General features: G+C 42.2%; 1 protein-coding gene across 1 annotated transcript in view; it reads left to right on the plus strand.

The window, feature by feature from the left end:
* The window catches only part of LOC125905198 (carnitine O-acetyltransferase-like), a 30,649-nt gene extending 11,075 nt beyond the window's left edge, over positions 1-19,574 (plus strand). Inside the window, exons 7-13 of the mRNA XM_049603090.1 lie at positions 1,471-1,571; positions 3,099-3,218; positions 4,514-4,636; positions 6,000-6,135; positions 6,321-6,383; positions 17,759-17,896; positions 19,236-19,574. Coding sequence (XP_049459047.1) covers positions 1,471-1,571; positions 3,099-3,218; positions 4,514-4,636; positions 6,000-6,135; positions 6,321-6,383; positions 17,759-17,896; positions 19,236-19,454 — 900 coding nt within the window. The 3' untranslated portion in view covers positions 19,455-19,574. The remainder of the gene's footprint in view (positions 1-1,470; positions 1,572-3,098; positions 3,219-4,513; positions 4,637-5,999; positions 6,136-6,320; positions 6,384-17,758; positions 17,897-19,235) is intronic.
* The last annotated feature ends 1,542 nt before the right edge of the window (positions 19,575-21,116 follow it).

Raw genomic sequence — 21,116 nt, forward strand, 5'->3', positions numbered from 1 at the left:
CTCCTCAGAGCTGTGCACACCTCCACTGATGACACAGAGAGTGGTGCATCCTGTGTGCCCCCTGTGGCCGTAATCTCTCTCTGTTGGTTGGTGTTGTTGGTTTCAAAGCGAGCATAGATCTCGTTCAGCTCATCCGGTAGTGTGACTTGGCTGTGTTCCCCTAGGTCCTCTGCTGCAGACCTTGCCACATGCGTCAGGGGATCTGCAGGGGTGCAATATCCCTCCAGCTTCAGTCTGTACTGTCTCTTGGCCTGCTTGATTGATCTGCGCAGGTTATATCTGGCCTTTTTGTATTCCTCAGAATGAGGAGCTACCTGAGACATATGCATGGATTGTTCTTCACAGATAATCCAGGATTTCTGATTAGTCCTGCAGTGTTTGGTGGGAAAAGTGCTCTCAATGCATGTGCTAATATATGCAGTTACAGCTGAAGCATATTCCTCCCTGCTGTGTCTCACTGTTGTATACATGAGCTGTACGTGTAAGATACATATCAATGCTAATATAAATACTAAGTAGTGGTGGTAACGGGAGAGCGAAGCAAATACGTCAGCCACAATAAACGCCATCTGAAAAAAAACATACAACTAAATCGTACAAGAAAACACATTGTTTTGTGATGTTTTTTCTTCTGGCACAAATACTGTGATTAATAACATGAATCACAACTAGAATTTGTGGATCTAAAGGCACGACTGGGGAGAAGAAGGGGTCTGGTTTGGTGACCTCAGAATTGGATCTCTGCTTTTTGCAGATGATATGGTTCTGTTAGCTTCATCACACAATGACCTCCACCATGCACTGGGGCTGTTTGCAGCTGAGAGTCAAGCAGTCAGCCCCTCCCAGTCTGGCTGAATTAAAAAATGTCAGCTGGTTAAGGCAGTGCATTGGTGAAATACGTTTTTGAGTGATAGGGGATAGTAAACCTTCTCATTGGACAAATTAAAAAATGATTGACAGGTACTATGCCCCCTCAATGTCTCTGGTCTGCAGAGACACCCTTCTCTAATGTTGTGTTTACACCAAACATGATGTGAATTGTGACTGGCTATCGCTGCGCAAATTGGTCTCTGAAGTTCAGATTTTTCAGTAGTGGAAAATTTGCTTCTAATGGCATCTTTTACATGGACTTTACATGTAATTCACGTGAATTGTTTTATTTGCACCCCGTGTGAGCACAACATATAAAAGAAGAAATATGCTGAACAGTTTCACTCCTCGGAGTGGCACAACAGCAGGTTTCTTTTTGATGTGAGTTACTGTTGATTCACTACAAACAGGTATTTTGAAATAGTTGTTAAGCTCCAATACCATCTAGTCACCCTCTAGGTTTCCCTTCTTGTCAGAGGACACTTAGCATTTACACATTCACTGATTGGAATAACTTCAGCAACACAGTCACACACACAGGAACAAACAGACTCACGAGGAGTTTGGATGTAATGCTAATTGTTTCTTTTTTTTCTCCAGTTAATTATTGGAGAAGATGGGATACATGGTGTGACCTTCTCAAATACTGCTGCTGATGGTGTAGTCATGACATCCGTGAATGACTTTATAATAGCAGCCATGTAAGTAGACTAAAATTAAATGCGTTTCTGTAAGTGTAGCTGTTTGGATTTGCTCTTTGAATGACTGGAAGTTCAATGATTAGGCAGAGTGTACAATCACAACAACCAGTTGCATGGACAGGTGTAAGGATACCTGTCTTTGTTCAATCACACATATGGCTACATTACAGAGCTACTGAATTGTGCCCTGTGAAGTTTTGTGGTATAGAACACATTTGGCCTCATTCACCAATATCTTCCTACATTTTCTCTTAAATTTAACTATATGTACTGTGTATATGTATATATATGAAAGAACAAGATCCAAGCCATCAACACTCGCTGATTTAATTATAATTTGGCCAAAGGAGGAGACAGAAGCCACTGATATCAAGACAAGGAAGCTTTTCACAGTGCATGGAGGATTTAATCCCAAGCACTGGTGAACATCAGTGCCATTGTCCAGGACAAAACAACCAAGATCCAGGGATACATCAGGAAGATGGCCCCCGAAGATGAGCTACTAACCCTCAGGCAGCAGAAGAGAAAGACAAAGCATCATGAAAGGACAATCCCCTGTACAGCATGTACCACAGACAGATTGAAAAAGTGGCCAACATCAAGTGGCTAGAAAAGGCTAGACTAAAGAACAGCACAGAAGCACTAATCATGGCATCTTAAAGGGATAATGCACCCAAAAATGAAAATTCAGCCATTTTCTACTCACCCATACGCTGATGGAGGCTCAGGTGTTTTAGAGTCCTCACATCCCTTGCGGAGTCCAAAAACTCATAATTGAAACCACAAAGTATCTCCATTCTGCTCGTCCATAGTGATCCAAGTGTCCTGAAGCCCTGACATAAAAAGTTGTTTGGAAAAATGTCATTTGAACTCTGTTTTTAGCCTCATTATAGCCTGTAGCTCTGACTGCTTCTCTGTACACCGATCTTACGTGTGTGTGCTTGCGCGCAAGACCAGCGAAAGCACGTGAACACACATGAAGGTGGTGTGTTGCTACCCCCTCTCCCCTGGGATCTCCACAAGGGATGTGAGGACTCTAAAACTTCACCTGAGCCTCCCTCAGCATATGGGTGAGTAGATAATGGCTGAATTTTCATTTTTGGGTGCACTATCCCTTTAAGAACAGGCACTTCGTACAAGATCATGGATAATAGGAGCACTCAGGCTATGACCCCCAAACTGGGAGAGTGGCTCCAGCAGATTCCAGGTACAACATCTGAGGTCTCTGTGCAGAGGAGTGCAATCTTAGGAACAGCTAAGAACCAGATACAATAGGTAGCACTGAGAGCCTCAGCAAGAATTTCACCCATCAGCACACAAGGATCCTAAATGAAGACCCTGCCTACTACTTCCAAATCTTAATTTTACATTCACTATTACAGTCCTTTTTGTAATGCACAAATTGATGTAATTGACAGATTAAATTTCACTGAAATTGTATTTTACATACTTTAATGTGACAGATTGATTGATTGATTGATTGATTGATTGATTGATTGATCGATTTTCTCTTGTGTGTGGAAACAGGAAAAAGCCACAGGTGATGCGAGCTACCACAGAGCCTTTACCTGAACCCCAGAAATTACAATTCAACCTCACACCTGAGCTCAAGAAGAACATTGAGGAGGCCAAGCAGCACCTGAACATGTGAGAGCAGGTTTTAGTTATGATAGTTACATAGACACTCGGTGACCAGACAACAACTACATGCAGCAGTAACTCCATTTTCACAATTTATGTATATAAACTACAGATAAATGGCTTCAAATGCAACCTTAGAGATTTAAAATAACCCTGCATAAGCCTGTATTATGTCCAATGCTTTCATTTTTTTGCATTCAGGGTCAGCACTTTGAAAAATCTTTCTACTGAATTTGCCACAGAAAAATTGTGACTGATTGTGTCCTCTGGGTTGGGAGAGAGTTATTGCCTCAAGCAAGGGAGTTCAAGTATCTTGGTGTCTTGTTCACGAGTGAGGGTAGAATGCAGATGGATCCACGGTTCAGTGCGGCATCTGCAGTGATGCAGGCGCTGCACCATACCGTTGTAGTGAAGAAGGAGCTGAGCAGGAAGGCAAAGCTTTTGATTTACTGGTCCATCTTCTCAACCCTCACCTATGGTCATGAGCTCTGGGTAGTGACCGCAAGAATGAGATTGAGTTCAATGAAATGAGTGTCCTCTGTGTGGTGGCTGGGCTCAGTCTTAGAAACAGGGCGAGGAGCTCAGACATCCGGAGGGAGCTTGGAGTAGACCCGCTGCTCCTTTGCGTCGAAAAGGGTCAGTTGAGGTGATTCAGGCATCTGATCAGGATGCCTCCTGGGCGCCTCCTGTTAGAGGTGTTCCGGGTATGTCCCCCTGGTAGGAGGCAGGAGAGATTACATATCTTGTCTGGCCTGGGAATGCCTTGGGGTCCCCCAGGAGCTGGAATGTGTCGCAAGGGAGAGGGACGTCTGGGGTGCTTTGCCTGGCCTGCTGCCCCTGCGACCTGGCCCTGGATAAGCCAATGAAAATGGATGGATGGATGGATGGATGGATGAATAAGATATTATGTTTATAGTGATTAAACAGCTTTGTTCTCCTCCCAACCTTGATCATTGTTCACAAAAAAATCACTACAACCTGTGGGACCTCAGGCAATCTCAGCAGACATTAATGTCATTAAGAGGCTATTTAAAGCTTAACATTGTGAGAAACAGCAGTGTGAGTGAAAAGAAGCTGCTGCTCATCATTACTGTACAGAAGCTTTCTGTCCCAAAAAAGAGGGAGCAGAAAATTCAGTCTGATATGGACAGAAATAATACTGCAGCAAGTATGTAAGGGTATCACATTTTCAGAGAAATGTGTTTAACACATCACTTTTACTTAATGCATAATGCTGTCAAATACTTTTTCAAACATCTGTCAAACTACCCAAGAAATGTCTCTCATCCTCACCACCACAGACTGGTCCAAGACCTGCAAGTGTGCGCCATGGTATTTAAACACTACGGGAAAACTTTAATAAAGGCCCACAAGATGAGCCCTGATGGTTTCCTACAGATTGCACTACAGCTGGCCTACTACAGGTGAGGTGCTGAAAAGTCGTGTGGAGATGGATTGTCTTTGTATGGAAACTTTTTACTCTTTACTTTTTACTCATTAGAAGCCCAGGGGAACTACTGTAAAACAATTAAAAGCCTAGTCCCAATCTTATGCCCAGTCCCTTTTACCAGCCGGGTGCAGCTATACTTTTTGAAAAATATATTCTTGTCCCAGTTAGATGCCTGGTCTGGTTCCTAGCTGTTTATTTTTTACAGAAGTTGTTGGATGTATAAATTCGGGTTGTTGGCTCCCCACTTGAGCTTATGTTGGTTAGCTGCTTCAATCATGCATACATATACAAATGTTTAAACTTTTGTAAGTATGGATATACTACACATTTTTAGCTCTGGTAGATTCTCCACAATTCAATCCTGAGTTCTTTTTACTGAAACCATGAGCACCCAAGAATACAGTAATTGTTTTAGATTTAGCCGACCTGGTAAACATGAGAGACAAGAAAAACAAATTGGTGACTCCTTACCTTTGAAGCGGTCATAAAGTCAGAGTGTGTTCATTCCTTAGCCTATAAATTATTCATATTCCTTTTTTTTAGACGGGTCCAACAATCAAAAGAATCAAAAGGTTGTTGTTTTTTTTTCTAAAAAATTATCCAAGCTCTGAGTATTGTTTTGACACGAAAAGTGGTGTCTTGTCGGTATGCTGCAATCCGTGGGTGCCATAAAAAGAGTATCGTAACTTTGTCTCTAATTTTCTGTCTGTCTGAGCTAGAACAAATGACTGATTCATAATTAATATCATTCAAAGACCAATTTCTATACAAGTAATAATTATGTTGGTTTAAATCAACAACTTGATCATATTTCCCATCATTGTTGATCAACAGTTTTGTGTGAAGGGAAATAAGGGCCTGTCCCATAAACAGTAGACGCCTGTCCCAAATATAGGCCTGTTGAGTTCAGCGATTTAAGCAAATTAAAGTCTGGGTTATTTATTGAAGTTTTACAGTAGATAGCAGTAAAGGTCCCATTAAAAACAAACAAAAACAAAAACAAACAAAAAACCCCTTGATCATACAGTCAGGCAGGAACAGAGAATCTTGTAAAACTGAGTTTTCCAGAGCTTTCAGGTTAAGTTTAAAAAGTTGGCATTCGTGATCATGAATGATCGTGAATGATCGTAAATCACAGACAGCACATTTTCTTATCAGCCAGACACTGGAGTAATGAATTAACAAAAGCGCTCAGCAAACCCAAATTGGATAGTAAGTGAAACATTATACTAACTGTTGCAGAGCTCTGGTATTTCTCGACTGGTCACCAAGTTTTAGGGCTGTGCATGTTGGAACAAGGAGTATGATGAAAAAAAGTCTCTCATTTATTTTGTCAGGATGCACCAGAAGATCACTTCATCACTGGAACCTGTCTCCCTGCGTACATTCAGACTTGGTCGTTTGAGTGTGATGAATACAAACACGCCTGCTGCAGTTGCCTTTGTCGTGGCCTTTGATGATCCCAAAATACAGGTCAAAAATACAGGGGAACTTGTATGCAACTGTTACATAATGTAACTGTGCAATGAAAAAATGTGTTGACATCTTAGATACTGCCATGGTTTCCTTTAGATCATACTACTGCTGCATAGCAATCACGCTTATAAGCCTAAAAGTGGTGAATTGTAACATTCTTGTTGTCTTCTTGTTGTGCACAGAACCCAGAGAAGGTTGATTTATTGGACAAAGCTATGAAGGCGCACGTACAGAACATTGACATGGTGAGTACCATGCACCGCACCACTCAAGAATTCAGTTCAGTGTTTGTCCAGTTTATTTTCAGTGTAAGGATGCCGGTCAGCAATAACAAAGGTTACGATATGGTAATCCTAGTTCTGTTAACACAGACAGAGCTCTCTACTGGACTCTATGTGTACTCTCTCCTCCAATCATGAGCAAGCATTCACCCACTGAAACTTGCATAAAGCGTCCGTAACCCTTGTCGCTGCAGTGTGCCCTGCACCGTTGGCTCTCACTGGCACTAGTAGGCTTTTTTCCCCCACCAATTCAGCATGATGATTTAGCACTGGAGCCCATCTGTGATTGAAATCACTCTGATTGGCAGTTCAGCTCAGCCCATGAGAAAAGAAACGGAGGTAAGGAAAGTAAACAAACAGCTAAAGTCAAGAGGGAGTGAGAACAAAACAAAGTTGTTACATAAGGTAAGATTAGTTTTCTTTAGCCATTTAGCTCTTTAGCAGAAACATTTCCTGATGTGATTTGTGTTATTGTTTACTAGCCAATGGTAAATATTATACATGGGGACTGTTCTAAATTCCCCATCTTCGCCAGTAGGTGGCATTGTTTCCTAAGGAACGGTCTGGTCATTTGGGTCAGGCAGTGAGTTGGACCACTAAAGGAATCCCTGAAGGGTCCTTAACGTGTGCTCACCGTAGTTGCTTCGCGCTGGTCTGGACAGTCGGCACCTGAGCAGCATATGAGTGCATGAGCAAAGTAAGTTGGCTAATGATGTTTTGTCGTTAAGAATAATGTTGTTTCTGCTACACTTGTAAACTTTTGGGATGTTTATAATGACTTAAGTTGAGCTGTTGAGCAGTTATTTGCCAGTTATATGGCATGAATATTTGGTAACACTTCATAAGTCAGCCCGCTTTTTAGAGTGTACCACTCGCCCACTTTCCCGGGAGTTAGCGTTTAACTCCCGGGAACTTACATGTACTTTCCCGAGAGTTAGAGCATAATTCCTCCCGGTCACTTACCACATACTTTCTCAGGAGTTAGAACATAATTCCTCCCGGTCACTTACCACATACTTTCTCAGGAGTTAGTGTATAACGACACGGTCACTTGGTACATACTTCCCCGGGAGTTAGAGTATAACTCATCACTTATGTAATTTCCCAAAACTTGACCGCAAGGGATACTCTAACTTCTGGGAAAGTATGTGGTAAGTGACCACAAGGGATACTCTTAACTTCTGGGAAAGTATGTGGTAAGTGACCGCGAGGAATTATGCTCTAACTCCTGGGAAAGTACATGTAAGTTCCCGGGAGTTAGCGTATAACTCCCAGGAAAGTGGGCGAGAGGTACACTCTAAAACCCTATTATACTAGCATGTGTGGATGTTAAAGGGCTAGTCTGGTGTTTTCAATGCTTTATATGCAAGTTACTAATTGTGTGCTATTGTTTCTATGCTGTTGTGCTAGTTGTAGAGGCTAGTAGATTTGAGTTGATATTATAGTATTGCTATAAGGTACTTAATTCACTGCCTTCTTTATACTTATACATTTGGTGTATTATCCTCATTATTATTCCAGAAACTATATGACTGTTCAGGATCACTATGCTAATTAAAGGACAAACACCACTGATATCCCTGTCCCGTGTCACTCTTTGACTGGAGCCCCACTTCGGATGCAGAAGCCTGCCTAAGCTTCCTGAGTAGATGTATCTACTTCACACGATTCTTAATACTGGTCCTTCCTACCTCTGGACTGATTCAACAACTGTTCTGTATTGGCTGATGTCTGAATCCTGTAGATTCAAAGTCTTTGTGGGAACCAGGATCGCTGAAATACAGGAGCTTACTCAGCTTTGTGAATGGAGGTATGTTGACTCGGCGAATAACCCGGCCGATGATGCGACAAGAGGCAAGACATTGGCTGAACTGGCTGCCCCCAACCGGTGGATCCAAGGACCCCCCTTTCTGAGGTGTCATCCTGAGGAGTGGCCAGAGCTGCCAAGTACACAAGAACCAGAAGACTCGGATGAGGTGAGGAGAGGTGCCTTCTGTGGGCTCACTCAGACAGCTCCAACCCTAAAACCAGCCACTGTTGGCCAATATGTTACCTGGTTGGATCTTGTGAGGGACACTCACCAGTCCTTAAACGGGGCGGCTGTGGCTGGTACTGGTTTACCACAGGTAGATCTGCGTGATGCCGAACTCCACCTTCTACAGACATGCCAAGCTGACAGTTTTCCTGATGAGGTAAAGACTTTCAAGGCTGGCAAACTAGTGTCACCCAGCAGCAGGCTGAAGATGTTGTCTCCAGAGTTGGACACTGCTACTGGTCTCATCCGCGTCGGAGGACATTTACGACACCTGGATAATGCCAGCATTGATGTTCACCCCATTGTACTGGACTGTGAACACCCAATGACGAGTCTACTCATCAAAACAGTTGATTCACAACTGAAGCATCCTGGGCCCGATAGAGTGTTTGCAGAGCTTAGGCACCAGTACTGGATCTTACATGGTCGTCAAGCCATCAAACAACACCAGAGGACCTGCGTAGGATGCCAGAGATGGAGAGGACAGCCCAATGTGCCAGTAATGGCAGATCTGCCACCCGCCCGTCTTTCATTCTTCTCCACGGGAGTCGATTTTTTCGGACCCTATGTGGTGAAGATAGGACGTCGTCACGAAAAACGTTGGGGATTGATCTTTAAGTGCCTAACAACTAAGTGCATCCACTTGGACTTGATCCCTAGCCTCGACGCAGATGCCTTCCTTCTCGCACTCAGACGTTTTATCTCTCGACGAGGTACTCCCTCTGAACTACTGTCGGACCAAGGAACGAACTTCCGTGGAGCTGAGAGGGAGTTGAAGGAGGCCTTGGCTACAATGGAACCAGGATTACGTGAAAATTTTGCCAAGTACCAAATCAAACTCCAGTTCAATCCATAAGGTGCTCCTCTCTTTGGAGGCATGTGGGAGCGTGAAATTCACTCCATCAAAAACGCTCTCAGAGTGGTAATTGGAAAACAAAGACAAAGGCCACTGATATCCCTGTCCTATGTCAGTCTTTGACTGGAGCCCCACTGCAGATGCAGAAGCCTGCCTAAGCTTCCTGAGTAGATGTATCTACTTCACACGATTCTTAATAGAGACTTTAATAACTGCACCATGTCGAAGTCTCTAAGGAACTTTCATCAATAGGTCACATGCCTGACAAGATATAATAAGACTCTGGACTTGTGCTTTGGGTCAGTTAAAGGCGCGTACAAATCCATACCGCTACCCCCGCTAAGCACAGCTGACCACAACTGCGTGCACCTTATCCCGGTGTACCGCACTGCTCTGCAGAGGGTAAAAGTGATCACTAAGCGGGTTAAGATCTGGACAGAGGATTCCTCTCTGACTGTGCAGGGATGCATGGACAACACTGGAATATGTTTGTGGACTCTAGCAGGACATTGATGAATTAGCAGATGTTGTCAGTTCATGGGTGTCATACTGTAAAGATATTGTGCTTCCTGATAAAATTGTAAAAATTTACCCTAACAGCAGGCCCTGGGTTAGTAAGTCCTTGAGGATTTTGTTGAACAAAAGAGACAAGCCTTTAAACAGGGCAAACTCTCTGAAATTAAGAGACTGCAAAAAGAAGTGAAATTTGAAGTTAGGAGAGCCAAACAGACATATAAAGAAAAAGTGGAGGACAGACTTAGCAGCAGTAGCCTTGGTTCAGCATGGGATGTAATGAAAACTATGACTGGTCTGCAAGATAGTAAATGCAGGAAAAAAGTGTTTTTAGATGGTTTTGACAGTAAGTCACTGGCTGATGAGCTGAATCGGTTTTATCCTAGATTTGATGTTAATGATTTTTCTAAGGAATCTGAATTTTTAAAGGCCAGTCTCTACAACTCTTCTCCTGTCAATGCATTCGATGATCGCTCTGTAGTTAACATCTTCAAGCATTGCAAACGTAAGACTAGCCCTGGCTCTGATAACATTGGGAGCAGAGCATGTGAGCGGAGCGGAGCGCAGAGCGGGAGGATTTTGTGTTGAGCGAGGAGCGGCTATTTTTTTAAAAGGTGAAGCGGAGCCTTATCTCTCACTCCAATTTAGCTCCGGTCGCTCATGCCCCATCCAGAATGCATCTTTGCACCTGCGCACACCCACACTATTTTCTTTCAAAACTATGGAGTTTACTGTGTACTTCAGAAAAGAAACTGAGAAGAGAAGCAGCGATACCTTGGAGAACGGTCCCTAACTGCGGGGAGAGGCGAGAGGGCTTCGGAGGTCAGCCGCTTAACCTGGTCCGTCTCCTCCACACTTTGACTATTTCCACCCTGCCAGCGGTACCGTGTAGAACGGTCCCTAACTGCGGGGAGAGGGCTTCCCCGGAGAATCTACCAAGCTCATGCTTTATTGGTGCCGTAGCATTGTTCTGACCTCTCATTGTTCCGACCTCTCATTAGTCCGACGTCCCGTTGTTCCGATATGTGATTATTACTGTAGCCTATTTGTGTACCATAGAGGATCAGCAACGCAACAAAAGTAGGCTACTGGTCGAGATACAAGTGCAATAGAGAGGAGAGAATGAAACACCATAACCTTCTGTTTATTGTGGCCAGCCTAAGGCATACCTGTGCAATAATCATGCTGTCTAATCAGCATCTTGATATGCCACATCTGTGAGGTGGGATGGATTATCTCGGCAAAGGAGAAGTGCTCACTAACACAGATTTAGACAGATTTGTGAACAATATTTGTGAGAAATGGTCTTTTGTGTGTATAGAAAATGTTTTAGATCTTTGAGTTCAGCTCATGAAAAATGGGAGCAAAAACAAAAGTGTTGCGTTTATATTTTTGTTCAGTGTAGATATCTGAGGGTGAGGGTGAATGGGTGTATGTCAGGAGTGATGTCTTCATCCACTGGCTCACCTCAAGGGTGTGTCCTCTCACCACTCCTTTACATCTTGTACACCGATGACAGTAAGAGCCAGTTTTTAAACAGACACATCTTGAAGTTCGCAGATGACACAGTTATTGTAAGTCTCCTGCATGATAATGAATCTAGCCATGGCCCTGTGATTGACTACTTTTTAAACTGGTGTAAAAACTCTTTTCTTAATCTTAATGTATCTAAGACAAAGGACATGTGCATTGACTTTAGACGCCATGCTCCTGCAACTCAGTGCACTGTTATTGATGTCCAAGAAGTGGAATCTGTTGTCAAATACAAATATCTGGGGTCCATCATTGATAATAAGCTGACCTTTGAGGATAACACGGAAATGATCTGCAAAAAAGGCCAACAACGACTTTTTTGTTTAAGGAAACTTGCCAAATTTCACATTGACAAAACCCCGATGACCCTTTTTTACACATCTTACATTGAATCAGTTTTGACATTTTCTTTCATCTGTTGGTTTGGTGGTTTGAACACTAAAACAAGAATGCTCTGTCAAAAATTGTTACCATTAGCAGCAAAATCATCGGTGTCCAGCAGCGTAACCTGTCTGTGTTGTATAATAGTCAGGTGGTGAAGAGGGCACAATCCATTCTTTCAGACCATTCTCACCCTCTTCATCAGGAGTTTCAGTCCCTCCCCTCTGGTACCTGTTTCAGATTCCCCTCAGTTAAGTCTAACAGATACAAACACTCATACATTCCCTCAGCCATCACCCTCCTTAATGCAGGGAAAAGGAGGTGACTTATAGCCTCATACATGCACATATTTATATTTATTAATTATTTATTGCTGTTTTTGTATTACACTGTGCATAATGTTTGTTTGTAAGATTTGACTGCTGTCAATTTTTAACTATGGAGATGGCAGAACTGTTGTTGTTGTTGCTGTTGTTGTTTTTTGCATTGTGACTAGCACAAGAGTGTGTTTCCTTGTGTGTGTGTTTTTTTTACTGTTGCTTTCTGCCTGTCATCGATGTAGTGCTGTTGTGCTTATTCTGTTTCTTTGTCTTTCTTTTTATGTCAGTACCATGCTGCAGCACAAATTGCCCACTCAGGGACAATAAAGTTTAACTTGACTTGAATATGCTAACTAGCTTCATGACAGTCTTAGGTTTCCCTTTTTGTATGATGATTATAGACTACTACTGTCTGCTGGTGTGGAGAGTTATTTCCAATCATGCAAGTGCAGAATGCATGTGTTGGTTTGTCGTCGTTTGTAGTCTTTGTGGTGTGTTCATATGCAGGTCTTTGGCCATGACACAGGTGGCCTGAGGCAACACAGCAGTAGGCTTTTGTCGCTGCTAGTTCCTTGAAGTTGGCTTGGTGTGTCTGGGGCTTAAAAGCGGCAGAGCCCCTAGATAGAGGGCTCCACCTGCGCTAATAAAACTTTGGTTATAATATCGTAACCTTCGTCCTATCTCATACCACCCTCCAAGTTCCACCCTCTATGCCCTATAGATACAAAGAATGAATGCCATGTTGTGACATAACATCAACTCAGCCACACTGATCCTGACAGGCTAAAGATTTGTCGCTGCAGTCTGCCTGCTTCTGTATAACTTAAGCTGATGCAGCGGAGGGGTGTATCGTCTTGTGATGCCAGAGAGAACTATTGCGGCCAGTGGGTGTTGCATTGGCTGGCTAAAAGATTCCCTTCCGCTTTTCCAAACTGGGTGGAAATCTGCTTCACCACCTTGAAGGAAAAGCCTCCACTACTCCTCTTGGATCACCATAAAATAGAAGGTCTCTTGTCTTAGCAATGTACCCTACAGGTGTTGAAGAGACCCTCAGGTTCTTGGAGATCATCCTGATCCTTTTTGGGGAGCTTGAGTCCCAGCCACACGTGAGGGGAACCTACTGTGACTGAACATCACACTGCCCACTTCAGCATTACCTTAAATGTGATTATGAATTTTGCCGATGCTGTGTTCCAAAATGTTCTTCTGAGATGGTGAGGGGGGCATTTAGGTGAGTGGAAACCAGCATACTCAGTTTGTTTAGCAGCTAGCAGTGGTGATCGAGGCTCCCTGCTCTCTGACCAGCCAGCTGACTGTGGAAAGTGGGCTGCTGGGCCATCAAAGGGGGGTACGCGTGGTTTAAATTTTCCATGCTGTTTGACACCTTTCCAGAATGAACGGGACAACTTGACTTTGTTTAATGATAAGATAATTGCATATTACTGTGTACTGTGGAAAGGACTGGCAGAGAGCTAAAGGTATCCTGTCATGTTTTTGACCACTTTTAGTGCTATGGAGCAATGCTGTACCTGTGGGTCTCCATGTTGTTTGTTCTTGTGCACTAGGATGTACTTAAATGTGTAAGCAGTTACTGTGTGTTACATGCACCAGCAATGGTAGGGAAGTAGAAGACTGCTAGCAAGTAAACATGACTGTAAACAGTGCAGGTTTCAAACTTTGAGGAAAAATCAGGTACGCAAATATTTCAGAGGATAGAAATGCATTTAACATGTTTGTTGTACCTGAAGGCACAAAGTGAGTTTTGGTGAAAAACAAAAACAAGACTAGGTCAAAACCTAGAATATAGCTGGACCTTACGAATTGCTAGAGGGCTTTTAAACTGAAACAAAGACCTTTAATTTGAAACAGGAAGTGGCTGGCATATACCCAGTCGGATTTTTGTTCGCTCTGACTTTTGCTTTACAGAGCTGGGACACAGTCACACAGCAGAGTGGAGCTGCTTTCTCTGGAGCTGTACCCACCGATCAAACTCCTTTGCTCCCAGAGCCGAGGTACATCCCTGCATGGCTGGTGGAGGCTGCTTTCTGTGCCAAGTTCCACTATATTGATGCCATTGTACTGAACTTCTCTCTTCCTTTTTGATAAAGCTTATATTTAGGGCTGGCTCAGGCTTGCCTTGTACCAGCCCCTACTTAGGCTGACTTAGGCCTAGTCTGCCAGGGGACCTCCTATAATACACTGAGCACGTTCACTCTCTCTCTCTCTCTCTCTCTCTCTCTCTCTCGTATCCTATTACTGCATCTTGCTAACTCGGCCATTCTGGATGTCACTAACTCGGCTTCTTCTCCGGAGCCTTTGTGCTCCACTGTCTCTCAGATTAACTCGTATCGCAGCGGTGCCTGGATAGCGTGACGTGTGTGGTTGTGCTGCTGCCGTGGTCCTGCCAGATGCTTCCTGCTGCTGCTGCTGCCATTATTAGTCATTAGTCATACTTCTACTGTTATTATACACATATGACTATTGTCACACATGTATACTGCCAGATATTAATACATACTTTCAATATATTGTACCACAGTGGCCAGAACTATAACTATAATATTATTACTTTTATTAATGTTGTTGTAAGCTACTGTCATTACCGTCTGTCCTGCATCTCTCTCTCTCTCTCTCTCTCTGTCTCTGTCTCTCTTTCTGTCTCAGTGTTTCATACGGATTACTGTTAATTTATTATGTTGATCTGTACGACATCTATTGCTCGTCTGTCCGTCCTGGAAGAGGGATCCCTCCTCAGTTGCTCTTCCTGAGGTTTCTACCGTTTTTTTCCCCTGTTATAGGTTTTTTTGGGGGGAGTTTTTCCTTATCCGCTGTGAGGGCCGAGGACAGAGGGATGTCGTATGCTGTAAAGCCCTGTGAGGCAAATTGTGATTTGTGATATTGGGCTTTATAAATAAAATTGATTGATTGAATAACACTCGGCCTATTTCAAACTTACGTAAAGTTATTGAAAAAGTTGTCTACCAGCAACTTTGCAACTTTTTGAAGTTATGGTAATAAATGACATTCGCCTGCACAACGACTCAGGCAAAGTCTTTGTTTTAGTGCTGTTGGATTTAAGTGCAGTCTTTCACACAGTGGACCATTTTGTTACAAAGACTAGAAAACTGGGTCTGACCTGGGGTCCCACAAGGATCCATTTTGGGACCTCTCGTTTAATCTCTATATGCTCCCATTGGGCCACTCATACAAAATAATAATGTAGCCTACCCTAATTATGCAGATAACTCGCAAATATAATTATCACTTTCACCAGGTGATTATGGACCTGTAGAACACGTGTCACTCTATCAAGCAAACAAATGATTGGATGTGTCAAAATTTTCTCCATCTCAACAGAGATAAGACTGACATGATTATCTCTGGGCTACGTAAAGAAAAACAGTGTCAGCTCTCACCTCAAATCCCTCTCTCTTGTAACTAGGAGTCAAGCAAGACGCCTTGGTGTTAGCCTGGACTCAGATTTAAAATTCCACAGCCACATCAAATCTGTAACGTCATCTGCTGACTACCGTTTAAAAAACATTGCAAGAGTCAGAGGAATAATGTCAAAGCATGACCTGGAAAGGCGCAACCAAGCCTTTATTTCCAGTAAATTAGATGACTGCAGTGGTCAGTTTGTAGGACTTTCAAAACAAGCTGTTCAACAGCCTTAGCTTATTCAGAATGCGGGTCCTGACAAAAACTAGGAAATATGACCACATTACTCTAGTTCTAAAATCTTTGCACTTTCTAACCGTCACTCAGAGAATTCATTTCAAAATCTTGCTGCTTGTGTATAAATCACGCTGTGGCTTAGTGTCCAAATATATCGCACACAAGCCCCAACTCTGAACACTATTCAGTATTAATATTAATTATTAATATTAAATTGTCCTTGTATATGAAATGTGCTACACAAATAAATCTGCCTTGCCTATAACAACAATTTGTAAAACATCCAGTCGGTACCCATTCCCAAAAGGAGAATTTTGTCGTTGTGGCAGCACCCATTCTGACATTTTTAACATGTGATATTTACTTTAATTTTAATCAGTGTCTTATTTCCACCTTCTCTTTATAACGGTGGCTGCACCTGTGACCCTCTATGTTTCTGAATTGTAACACGTAATGGTCAGTAATGTTTAAATACATTTAAGGCTTGTGTCATACAGACATGGCTGTTCCTCAAACATACCGATGAGGTGATCCTCTCTTTTCGCCATCAAAAACTGCCATTTTGCTGGTGGGTGGCTGGCTAGCTTGCTAATTACCCCATGCTTTTATTTTTTAACGCTACAGTGCTTACAGAAAATGAGCCAAACCAAGTTGTCACTAATGTGATGATAGCAATGTACTTTTCTAGGCTGCCATAAAAGTGTATGAATGAAGCATTAAGTTGTTACATTTTACTAATGTAGCGCCTGGCTTGTTAGCTAGCTAGCATCCACCATGCTATCATGCTACACTAATTACAGAAAATGAGGAATACAGTAATACAGGACTGTCAGCATCCACAGCTCAGACAACACTTCTGAACTCAACCAGTGGTGTAACTTCATCGCTCACTCACTCATTCACAGACAGATTTATGTGTTTATAGACCTTTTACTGTTAGTAAACAGTATGACTTTTTTTGGTGGACGGGCTTAGCTGGAGGCAAAACAATTCTCTACAGATGTTAGCTAGCGCTAGTTAGCAAGTTCTTTTGGCTTGTGTTACACAATGGAAGAAGATGATGCTAGTGGTGCATTCAGAAATACTCATTTGAGTGCCGGAAAGCACTCTGGCACAAACTGTACTGTTCGTAAATTTGTAACGCAGTCTGAATGTACTGTTTGGTTGTGCAGAGCACCGCACTCTGTGAGTAGCAGAGCCCACTCTGGCTACTCTGTCTGTTTCGTATAGAAATATAACGCTCCGCTTCTTCGACCAACAGGGCCTTCATTTTAACGTAAAGCCTTGACTGAATTTACCAATGCACCATGTCAGGTCAGACCAGACTGGCCGACCCGTATGCTCTCAATCAGTGGCTGGATGATGTCACAGGAAGCTTTGTGGTTGATAACTATACCAATCTATACCATAGGAGGATGACACACAGTTTCTTCCAGTTTGTTTTTCTGTTGAAGTGATTGTTAGCTAATGCGCTAAAAAGTTTGCATTATGGAGAAATCCAATATTCCTCTTACTACCTCCCCAGTTTCTGATAAGGTGGACATCATAACCCTTAATACATATATATATTATGTACACATATTATTCATCCCTACAACAGGAAATACTAGTTTCTCCCCAACTTGAAATGAATTGTGCGCTGCACGTGAGCATTTTTGATGATCGCCTCCATCTAGTCCTTTTGTCCTATCACATGTAACCATAGTTGTCTTCGATTTTGTTGATGAGTTTAACTTAAGTTTTGACTCCTTATATTCTGGCTCCAAAGAACACAAAACGACCACATTTAAGACTTCTATGTAGCCTACAGCCCTGTGGTGGCGAGTCATGTTATGCCTCCATCTAATACAATGACGTAATCGTGGAGGTTTGTAGGGCTGGCCCCCTCTGTGGTCAAGCCAAAAACAGAATATATAACAATATAAACAGAAACTTTTTTTTTTTTTACTAGAAAACATCACAGGGTACCTTTAATAGAACTTGTAATCAACTTTGTAAACAAATTGAATTGTCTTCTCCTTGACAGGCATTAAAAGGCCAGGACATCTACTGCCACCTCTGGGCTCTAAAGCACCAGGCTGTTGAGGAGAAGATCCCCATGCATGATTTCTTCAAAGACACCAGCTTCAAAAAAATATTTGACTTCAAACTCGCTGGAAGTAATGTAAGGACCTGGCTTGAAAAATGACAATAGCACAATACTACCACTAAATATTGCCCATTACTTTATACCCTGCAACAAAATGATTAACTGGTTACATAATCTAATATTAGTCTTGGTGTGATCCAATATAGAACTTCAGTCAGCCCTTTGCTCAAAGCAGCAGGTGGAGTTGTCCACACAGTCTTTGTGCCCAAGACCTACAACCTTTTATATGTCATTGTGCTTGCTGAATTAAAAAAGGGGTCTTAAAATGCAAGCTGCCACCAGTTTGTTCCTGTCTTCTACCTGGTTGTTCCTCTCCTCCATCCGTTTATTCCTTTCACTCAATCTGGCTGTTCCTCTCCTCCTGGTTGTTTTCTTCTCCACCTGTTTATTCTTCTCTTCTCTTTGTTTTCTCCTCTATGCATTTGTTCCTCACCTTCACCTTTTTGTTCCTCTCCTCCATCTGTTTCTCTCCACCTGTTTATTCTTCTCTTCCAACTGTTTGCTTTCTCCACATCTGTTTGTTCCTCTCCTCCACCTGTTTGTTCCTCTCCTCCTGGTTGTTTTCTGCTCCATCTGTTGGTTGCTGACGTCCACCCATCTGTTCCTCTCCTCCACTTATTTGTTCCTCTCTTGCTTGTTTTCTCCTCTGTTTGTTCCTCTGCTTCGCCTGTTTGTTACGCTTGTTACTCGCCTCCACCTCTTTATTCTTCTCTTCCGACTGCTTGTTTTCTCCTGTTTTGCTCTGTTTATTCAGTTCACTTCAATTTATTTGTAAAGCCCAATATCACAAGTCAGAGTTTGCCGCAGAGGGCTTTACAACATGACATCTCTCTGTTCTAAGAACCGCAATGTATCATTTCACCAGATGAGTGACAGACACAGCGTGATATTTAACGGAAGGAGTGAAATATGGAAGCAGGTAGAGAGAAAATCTATCTTTAGGGGAAAATTAGCGAACAAGTGCCACCCACTCTGCGGGGGAATCTGGGTGTGAGGGTAAAGGAGTAGGCTGAGGACAGGGCTGCAAGGGTGGAGGTGTTCTCTGGTGTGATCCAAGATCAAATGAAGGCAGAGCCAGAGATTAAGGGGTCAGATTGGCAATTCCACAGGCCCCCTGTGACAAGGTGTTGGGTATTTGTGAAGCAGGTGGGGTACAAAAGATTGGAAAGGTTACAGTGATGCAGAAAGTTGCAGTCCACCCCACATTCATATGGAATATGTCAGGGAAAATGCTGCTGAAAATGATCGCTTAGCCCGAAAAGAAGATTCCCTATATTTCATAGAAACACATAGCAGAGGTGTCAGTGCTGTAACGTTAACTATCTGCATTTTAACTTCTGTCCCTGTTCACCAGATAACAAGCAAGGCTGGAGTTATACCATGCTTTGGCCCTGAAGAACCTGGACAATACGATGTGGTCTACAGTATGAAGAACAATTATATTGAATTTGCATTGGGCGCTCTTAAATCTGACAATGTCTGCGATGAAAGTAATGCAGCACGTTTAGCCCAAGCCACGGAAAATGCACTGTTGGACATGAGGACCCTGCTGGAACAAACTACAAGAGGCTAATCTGGATTTAAAGTAACTAGTTCAAAACATGCGTCATCCGAATCGGCCGACTGCTCAGCCTGCGGTGTTGCTGCTTGCAGCTCTGCTCATACAAACGGGACTGTACTTATTTTGGATTTTTTAACATTGGATTTTTTTTTTGAATATCACTCCTTTGTTTTTAACAGTCCTCCTATACTGTGTATGTGTGTTTATCCACCCAAATAAAGCTCCTCTTTTATCTCAGACCACTGAAATGGTGTCAATCATCCACACTAACTACTACGAAGTTATTATTTTAGGTGATTTTAATCTGCACGTAGACAAACAATCCGACTCCTTAGCATTAGAATTTTTAATTTATTTAACTGTATGAATTTTATCCAACATGTTAGCCAGCCAACACACAACAGAGGCCACATCTTAGACCTAGTGATAATCCATGGCCTCTCTACACATTTCTGATCATTTCTGTGTCTTTTTTAATGTAAATGGTTTTATACAAGAGTATATTACAGAACACACTGTCAGTAAACACTATCTTACTACTGAAGTGGCTGCAAATTTTATTGAGCTTTTAGGTGACACTCCTGCAGACATTTTACCCTTGTCTTGTGATTTTATTGTAAACAGTTATAACAGTGAATTTAGATAAACTCTGGATAAAGCGGACCCACTACAACTGAAAAACACTGCGACCAATCCGACACCCCCATGGAGAAACAAAGAAATTAAACAATTAAAGAGAAACTGTCGGATAGCAGAAAGAAGATGGAGAAAGAATAAGCTAATGATCAACTACCAAATTTTCCGAGATCAACTCACTATCTACAATAAAGCAGTTAAACACACAAGACAGGCACAATTCTCTAAAATGATCACTGACAACCACAGCAACCCGAAAATTCTTGTTTCAACCACTGATCGTTTAATTAACCCAGTTTTTATGAAGTCCAGCAGTATGTCAGCCAACTTAAAATGTGAAGAATTTGCAGTCCACTTCTGTAGTAAAAAAAGAAACGATCTAATTTAAGTCAATCCCAGCCAATGAATTTTAACACCCTTCAACCTTTGTTTTTATGTGAGGGAAACACTGGAGAAGTTTGTCCTGGTTGATGCTGAAATGCCTAGGAAAGTAGTTTCTCAATTAAAATCAGCAACTTGCCTTTTAAATCCCATTCCCACATCCTTTTTTAAAACAGTTCATAGCTTTTTAGATGAAGACATTCTTAACATTGTAAATGATTTTGTTCAAATGTGTGTTTTCTAGGGCTGCAGCTATTGATTCTTTTAGTAATCGAGTATTCTATCTGTTATTCTGGCGATTAATCGGATAAGAAATACTGCGTGTTTTCATCAAATTACTTTAAGAGCAAGAGTGATATATAAAAGAGAAAATTAAAGTCTCTGAAATTAGATAAATGAGCAATAAATTTGTTCTTGCTCAGCTGAACATGGTGGAACCCTCTGCACAAAGCTGTCCAAAGTATGACTCTGCGACTTAAGAGCAACTGTCAGTGAGTGTGTAAGGGGTGCGTGTGTGTTAATGTGTGTGTGACTAACCACATGAATGAAGTTAAGGCTTTAACAAATTGACAACAGCAATTGAATAACTCAGACGTCTCTGTACTTAGCAACTACAAACCAGTGTCCAATCTGCCACTTTCAAGTAAAATCTTAGAG

Source organism: Epinephelus fuscoguttatus, linkage group LG17 (assembly GCF_011397635.1).
Source record: "Epinephelus fuscoguttatus linkage group LG17, E.fuscoguttatus.final_Chr_v1".
In the NCBI taxonomy this organism is placed as follows: Eukaryota; Metazoa; Chordata; class Actinopteri; order Perciformes; family Serranidae; genus Epinephelus; species Epinephelus fuscoguttatus.